This window comes from Lipotes vexillifer, unplaced genomic scaffold (genome assembly GCF_000442215.2).
Source record: "Lipotes vexillifer unplaced genomic scaffold, Lipotes_vexillifer_v1.1 scaffold957, whole genome shotgun sequence".
Classification (NCBI taxonomy): Eukaryota; Metazoa; Chordata; class Mammalia; order Artiodactyla; family Lipotidae; genus Lipotes; species Lipotes vexillifer.
Window position 1 is genome coordinate 81,004 of NW_006791360.1, and position 8,698 is coordinate 89,701.

Below are 8,698 nucleotides of genomic sequence, written 5' to 3' on the forward strand. Positions count from 1 at the left end.
GGAGGAAATTCTAAAATGAATGATTAAAAAAAAAAAAATGGCCCCAAGCATAGTGCTTGAAGTGCTGGTTAGTGCTCCTAAGGCGAGAAGGCTGGGATGCGCCTTACAGAGAAAAGGACGCGTTAGATGAGCTTCAGGCGTGAGTTCTAGTGCGGATGGCCACGAGTTCAATGTTAATGAATCAACAATGTAAATTAGGTATCTTCAGGCAGAAACCCACATATAACAAGGTTATGTATTGATCGGTTGACGGAAATGTGACCCGAGACTCACAGGAACCTAGCCCTGTATCCTCTCAGGCGCAATGATTCGGTATTCGCTAATTCAGTGTTCCTGGAAACTTTATAGAACGTAAGCAACGTGCTTAAGGAGAATCGGCTGTATTTCATCCTGCCTCATAACTTGCCTTACCTAGGTTTTTAACTAAAGTGGCAGCAGTACCTTGGGAGAGCCACACGGATGAAGCCCTTTCATCTCCAAGTATTTTTTTATTGAAGTGTAGTTGATTTACAGTGTTGTGTTAATTACTGCTGTACAGCAGAGTGACTCAGTTATATGTATGTATGTATGTATCTATCTATACATATATGTATAGATAGATAGTAGATACTTTCCTTTGACATCTCCAAGTATTTTGTGGCTTAGCCACTGGGAGCCCTGCCTGCCCAGCCTGTGGGTCTTGCAGGCAATGCCCTCTGTTCCTGCTCTACCCTCCACAGACGGGAGCCTGGCTAATCAGAAAACTCCCTCAAAAGGTAAACAGTGAGTAGAGTGTACATATGGTGGAAAACAAATGGATCTTGGTACCATGTTATGGAAATTATCTCACTCAGGTAGATAAAGGAGCAGGGTGAGCCCAGGTGGCACTGCTGAATCCCCTCCTTACATGGCCCATTCGTGACGTGTGTGCCAGCCTCTCTGAGAAAACTCCATCCCTACACTCAGTGCTCTCAGAACTGGACTGGCCCCCTGCTGCGTGGTGCTCTGTGTCAACTCTGCACCCCACCATGTCCGTGACCGCCTGCCAGGGCTTGGGGTTTGTGGTTTCACTGCTTGGGACTGCGGGCATCATTGCCGCCACCTGCATGGACCAGTGGAGCACCCAGGATCTGTACAACAACCCGGTGACAGCTGTATTCAACTACCAAGGGCTGTGGCGCTCCTGTGTCCGAGAGAGCTCTGGGTTCACCGAGTGCCGGGGTTACTTCACGCTGCTGGGGCTGCCAGGTAAGGGCTGGCACCTGGCAGGATGTGGGGGAAGACAGAGGTGGACAGGAGGCAGCGGCCTCTGTCCGGCGCACCACAGGAGGACCACGGGGGAGGGAGAAACAAAAGCCTCCACCACCAAGGTAGGAACAGGAGTGCAGGAAACTTAGAGAGAGGAGCTTCCTAGAGCTGGTAGGGCTCCTGTATCCCTAACCGGATGGTACCCAGCTCTCCCCATTGGGCACATTTTTAAAATAACTCCTATGCAAGCAATAGCATTGTCTCAATCACCAACAGGAAGAGGACTCAGGAGGCCCAGGGCATAGCCACTTCCTTCCTTTAGCCCTGAGATCTCCCCTCCCTGAGTTGGGGACTGTGAATCTCCTGAATGGAGTACCATCTCCAGTCCGCCTTGTGCCTGGTCCCAGCTTCCAGGGGACATCTCAGCACGTAGCAGCAACAGAAAGGGAGCAGAGGAAAGGGACAGAGAAAAAGAACTGGGTGCTGCATTTATAAGGGACGGGGGCACCAGATGCGCCCCTTCTCTGCGTCTCCTGACCTCCGGAATGTATTGGCCACATGGTACCAGCTTCAGGGCACTCTCTGCAGAAAGGACCCTTGTGGAAAGTGCACTCCACTGTGCAGGGCAAAGGGGTGTGGGCTGTGATGTCCAGACTGGCATATTAGCCACACAAGGATTTGTTTTCAAGGACCTGTAGATGGGTCATGTTAACTTGAAGAAAACTTCAAGTCTCGAGAGTAGAGAATGTTAATTAAAAGTGTCTTTCACTCAGGTAACAGCGTAAGACAATGAATACACTTGTCATTTTTATTTCTTAGTTCTTTTTTCCTTCCATAAATATACATCAAAGTCTGGAGAGAGGCATTTCCTAAGGTGGACACAGTAAAGAGGATCAGAAATAGAAACTAGGGCTTCTCCTGCAGGAATTTCCCATTTGGCTGTAGGGTCAAGACTTGGACCCGCACAGAAGGTAAGAGGTAAAGACTCAGTGACGCAGTGACTCAGTCTTTTATACATTCTACACTTATGGATGGAGAGCTCACTACAACCTCAGGATTCTGTGGGCCTCGCGCCCCCCCCCACCCCCAAAAATGTGAAAGTGCACTGCGGGCTGGGTATATGACAAGTGACAAGTAAGGAGGACAGAAGGCCGGTGCTGCAGGAGATGAGATGAAGATGACCTGCTCAGGAAGAGACCCACTGAGAAGGAAATCCCACAAGTGACCCTTGAAAGGTAGTTAAGAGTTAGAGGGGCAGCATCCCAGGAGGAAAAACAGCATGGGCAAAGGCATGGGGGTGCTTCCACCCAAGTCTTACTTGGGAGAAAATGAAGGAATGACCTTGGCTGGAGAAGAGGGTTTTTACGGAGGTGATGATGAAGAGCATTGAATGCCAAGCTAAGAGATGAAGGGCCTGGGTGCAAACAGGAGAATGTGAACCAGATCTATGGGTGACCAGCTGCTGATTCAGTGAGGTCTCCCTCCACCAGGGACTGGAGGAAGGCGAGCCACTCCCACATCCCTATGTCCTGCTGACCCCTCCTGAGCTTCGGGGCTAACCATCTGCCCTTGGGATTCTCACTCACCTCAAATGCAAAATGCCCCAAATCCCTCAGAGGTCTGGTCCATGGACCTGTGTCCATGCAGAGCTAGAGACCACGGAGGAGAGAGTCAGCCTGAGGCTGACTTCTCGTGCACAGAGCACCCACGTGACATCTGAGGAGTCATACGGCTTCACAAAGGGCAAATAACTATGGCAAACCTGGCACTAGCACTTGAGCCAACAACTGCCTTGCAATATTTTGTGTAATCTCTACAAGCCACCCTGTGAACTTGGTGCTATCAGTACCACCTTTTTAGAAACAAGGAAGCTGAGCTGGGGTAACTTGCCCAAAGTCACATGCAAATGGATCCAGGGCTCAGACCTGCCTGCACCTAAGCCCCAGCTCACAGCCCTAACTGGGAGCCCCAAGGCTCTCAGACACAAAGCAGAAATCCCCAGTGCAAAGGCACCTTTCCTATCCTCCCCTCTTGCCTAAGATTGGGGCTGCAGTTGGGGAGTGTCCTGGACTAGCAACAGCTGTCAACAACCCTGGTACTTATTTTGCAGGTCAAGAGAGGGAGACTTAGAGGGGCAAAGTGACTTGCCCACGTCCACAGAGCTAAAACTGAGCCAGACTGAAACTGCTGTAGGGCCTTCTCTTAGAAATTTTCTGTGTGTTCATATGTGAAGATCCTGCGACTCAATAGTTCAGAGAAGGATTTTTCAAAGAGAATTTTGTAGGAATCGCTTTTAAAAGAAAGAAATTCTTGCAGCCCCTCAGTATTGATTTCAATTATATTCATTTTAGTGTCACTTTAATATAAACATGTATAACAATAGATTTAAATTCCTAATGCATATAAATCTTATACAAGGACCAAAGCCACACTTGCAAATGTAATGTAAATACCACTAAAAAACTAATAAACACAAATGTCAAAATTCATCTGGTGTTAGGGATATTGTTGGTTTTCGTTTGGAGTTTAATAGGACAGAGACAGCTTCAAGTCCGATTTTGTATTTCACCTCTCTCAATGTTTTGACTTTAGTATTATTAATGCAGATTCTCTATTCATGTGGGTTTGTTTTACAAAATGGTATTAATAAATTCGAGGTACTCACATGTTACACTTAGCCACCACCCCATCAGAGAATCATCCTCTTGAGTCTGTGGTGATGAGGCATCTGTGGCTTGCTGCTTTTTGCAATGGTCTTGTTCATTTGAGGTGAGGTTGGGATGTGGAACTACTGAATGTGGCTCTAAGGCTATCAACCCAATTATTTCTGGAATTGGGGAGGAATAGTTCTCTGCTGTGTATTTACCACCACTAACTGTTGCAATCGGGTTTATGCAAAGACAGGACAGAATATTGACCACCAGGGCACAGGTGTCTGAGCTCATGATGTCAGTGCCACAAGGTAGGGAGAAATTCCCCTGACTCCATTTCTATTTGAGCTGGAATGAACCCTTTGTTCAAGTAGCAGCTGAGGCTATCACTTCACTGACCCCTGATATAAACAAGATCATAAACACCAAAATGAACCCAAACCATAAGTAGCTAGCCTGAGGATCTGGAACATACTTGTTTTAACTTCCTTTCCATTGCCATTGAAATGAAAGCACAGAATATTTTAATTTCCATGGAGAAGCTACATACTCCCAAGAACGCAGACACAGATACTCAGGCTCAGAGGGAAGAAATCAGGCACAACCAAACCCTCCAGAGAAATCTGAGCCATAGGACTGGCAGCCAACCTTCCTAGACAAAGTCTTTTTACTAGAACCATCACTGGCAGCCACCCTGTCCTGGGCTGACCGGGTTTGGACAAGGTCTCCTCTTGGCAGGGATAAGGAAAGAAAGGCAAACCCTTTGGTGCCCCTACACAGGCAGAAATGATAGGAAATAAACAATAACACAAAATAAATACGTTAATTATTAAAATTTTAAATTTAAAAATTTTTTTTAAATTTTAAAACCCAGTAACACAGAAATCGTGGCACTAGAAAGAACGTTTATTTGTTCAACAAACATTTGTTGAGCACTTACTATGTCCCAAGCTGTCTGCACATGGGGAACATAGATATCAAAAGGCTCACAAATCTAGAAAGACAGGCAGAGGATCAACAAACCATTGCAATGCAATGTTTCTCAACCTCGGCACTACTGACAGTTTAGGCCACATAATTCTTTTTTGTAGGGTACTGTTCTGTGCATTATAGGATATTTAGCTGCATCCTTGGCCTCCATCCACTAGATGGGAGTAGCAGCACCTCTCCCTCCCCAGTTGTGACAACAAAGATGTCTCCAGACATTGCCATATATCCCCTGGGGCAAAAGCAGCCCCAGTTAAGAATCACTGCAATAAAGCATAGTCAGCAGACATGAGGGAAGGGACTTCCTAAAGGAAATGACAGCTGAGCTGAGTTACTAACAAGAAGTATGAGTTACCCAGGAAGATAGAGAGGTAAAGAATTTTCCAGAAAGAGAGGAACATCATTGGAAAAGACACAGTGGCATGAGAGAGTGTAGTGTATTAAGATAATTAAAATAACTTAGACCTCTTTGTGAGGCAACACAATACAATATGTGTTAAACACTTAGGAATAATATCTTTAAATATTAGGCAAGGATCACTTCTCGGCCTTTTGACTAAGAACAAGTGTAAATATTAGGCAAGGATAAAGATGAAAAAAGACGTTTACTAAGAAAATTTTAAATGTCAATTAAATGGAAATATATACTACAGGTTCCTAGATAGGAATATTATAAAGATGTGAATTTGTCCCTAATTAATGTATAATAATAAATAATATAATTAACTAATTACATAATAATAAAATGTATTAAGACCTTACTCTGTATTAGGCATTGGCTCAAGAAATTAGCATATGTTAATTTATATTTTAAAATATAATTTACATGGTTGTATAATTCTACATAAATTACCTTACACTTTAATTTTTACAACAACACTATGAGGTAAGTAGTGGTATTACCTCCGTTTTATAGGTAAGGAAACTGAAGCACGAAAAAGCTGTAGAATTTGCCCAGTGACACTGTAGTAGTAAGTGGCAGGTGAGAATTCAAAGCCAGGAAGAATTTCTGCAGAGCGTAAGCTTGTGTGGATAATATTACAAGAATTCTAATCAAAATGCTAGTAAGAGTTTTCCTTTGGAAACTTGACAAAGTGGTTATCTATAAGAAGAAGGTAGATGAAATTAACTTTTAAATGTTTTTTTTAAGAATAATACAAAAGTAAAGAGCTAACTCGGCCAGATATTCAACCAAATTCTAAAGCTGTGATAATTAAAAGGGTGCTTCAGCCCAAAGATGGACAGAAGGTCAATGGAACAAAGTCTAAAATTAGAAAGACATATACGTGAATTTAATATAGATAGAGGAGGTTTTACAAAGCATGGGGAGAGGGAAGGTTATTCAGTAAGTGCTGTAAAAATTATTGATTAACTTTTTTTGAGGGAAAAAAAGAATCATAGACTATAAACCAAAATAGATTCCAGATTAATTAAATGTAAAGATACATAAAATACTTTTAAACTTTCTAAAATTCTAAAATAATTCTAATATCATTTCTAAATGGAAATTAAATCCCTAAGCATAGAAAAGAACAGTCATTTTACTACATGACTCAACAGATTTTTATTAAGCACGTATTATTATGCACCATGTACTGTGAACATATAAATGGAACATATAAATAAAATATATATGGAATACACTGTATTTTTTCTAGAACCATGAAAAACACTAAAAAGGAAATAATCGATGTGAAAAGATCTTTTTAGTAATCATAGCAATATATTAAGATCCTTAACAAATAAATAATTCATATAAATTGGTAGAAAAAAATGCTAAAATTCCAGCAAGTAAATGAGGAAGTACAAACTGACAACTCAAGAAAAGGGAAAAACAAATGCTCCATAAATATTTGTTTAAAAATATAGTTTCAAACTCATTAGTAATCAAAGTAATGCAAATCAAAACAAGTGATCGTGTATAACTTACCAAATTCATAGTGTAGGTAAGGGTACAATGATGCAAGATCTTTCAAATACTGCTGCTAGGAATAAAATTCATAGAAAAAAAATCTGCTTCTACATAAGAAAGATTTTTTAAAACCTCACACCCTTTGACATCTTAATTCCTCTCTTAGGAATCTGTCCTAAAAGAGTAATCAGAAATGCTAGCAAAGAGTTATGTGAAAAATGTTCATCATAACATTGTTTTTCATACAAAAAAAAAAAAAACAAAAACTGGGGAAAGGATATAATCTAACTATATTAGAATAGATGCTGTTTTAGTGAATAGTAGCACTTCTATATAATGGGATATTAATATACTAAATTAAATATATTAAACAATGCTTACAAAATCTTTAATTGCACATGTATGCAATCAAGTGAAAAGCACAAAACATTAAATTGTATAATCTCTTAATCATGTAAAAATATATACAGAGAATGGATTAAAAAGAAAGTATGCCAGATATTTTGTCTAGGATTTAAAACTGTGAGTAAGATTTTTTTTAATTTTCCCTACTTCTAAATTTTCTATTTTGAGCACCAAAAGGTGGAGTCAGGAATTAAGAATATAAAGTGTGTTAACAGTTTAAAAGAAAAAAATCAATAGATGTATCAATCATTTGTCTTGCTAATAATACTAATTTTACTCCTCCTATATTCCTAGCTATGATATTTTATATTGCTATTTGACCACCATTTTGCCTAATTACCATAGATGGTGTTATATTAATATTCCTAAAATGAGGTAAAGAAAAGGTAGGGGAAATGTTTTCTCCAATGTCAGTAAAATAATATAAGCTCCTGGAAATTTACAACCTAAAATGCCACCACCAGAACCAAATTTAAAGTTGAATATAGGGACGATTCCCCCTAAGAAGTCAGGAAAAATGTTTGCTCCATTTTAAAGGTGATTAAACAAAGTTGTAACAACCTCATTATTGTTAAACACAGACCATGAATTATTACCATTATTATTTTATACTATTATAATCAGACCACAAACTATCCCTATCATTAGAGATACATTTAATATATTTTAACAAAGCCTATTGCCATGAACAAGAAAGCCAGATGTTCCTCTGTGGATCCCCATTCACTCTTTGGCAGTGACAGCTAAAGCAGTTGTCCACTCATTTTGGAGCACAGAAAACTCACCAGGAAGTGAAAAATCCCATCTTCCACATGTTTTAAAACATGTTAGTACTTATTTCATATTTTAAAAAGTGTATAAGCTTAGAATTTCTCTCTACTCGTTCAGTATTCTGCCTAGGTAGAGGGAGCTTTAGTTTATCCTTTAAGCTTAATTTTTCCTTCCTCCAAAAACATAAAGTCACTGTCGCCATTTCAAACAAGAAAGAAAGCTTAATTCATTATTACCTGAATAACTTTGTTTTTTCTGTCCTGAAATTTTGCATAAAAACATTTGCATAGGAAAGTGGGTGGGGAAACTGCCATGAATCAGAATAGATAACTATAATAACTTTTTTATTTTAATGTTTCCATTTTCAATCTACTGTTCTGGTGGTAGTGTAGTCAATGTGTGGGGAGGGGGTAGACAGATGTCATAAAATGAACAACTGGAAACCAAACTCTTACATATCTCTTTGTGGATAAAAAGCCTGCCTCTTAGTTGAAAAAAGAGTAAAATGAGCTCTGTCCACAGAGACAGTGGCAGAATCATTCCTGACTTACTCCAACATTTTCCAATTGAATCGGTCGATCCCTGTCCACAAGCAGAGACCAGAGTCATTTCTTCTAGCTGCCTTCTACCCACATTTCAGACTTGGCCTTGTAGCTCAGTTCAGGGGATACAGAGCCACGACTTGACCTTAGTCATGTAACTCTATTTTTTTTTTTTTTTTTTTTTTTTTTTCCTTTCGTGGCCC

The 8,698-nt window shown here is 40.3% G+C and overlaps 1 protein-coding gene across 1 annotated transcript in view; it reads left to right on the top strand.

Annotated features, from left to right (window-relative positions):
- The first annotated feature begins 1,007 nt into the window (after positions 1–1,007).
- The window catches only part of CLDN18 (claudin 18), a 23,231-nt gene continuing 15,540 nt past the window's right edge, over positions 1,008–8,698 (top strand). The window contains exon 1 of the mRNA XM_007464346.1: positions 1,008–1,227. Coding sequence (XP_007464408.1) covers positions 1,008–1,227 — 220 coding nt within the window. The remainder of the gene's footprint in view (positions 1,228–8,698) is intronic.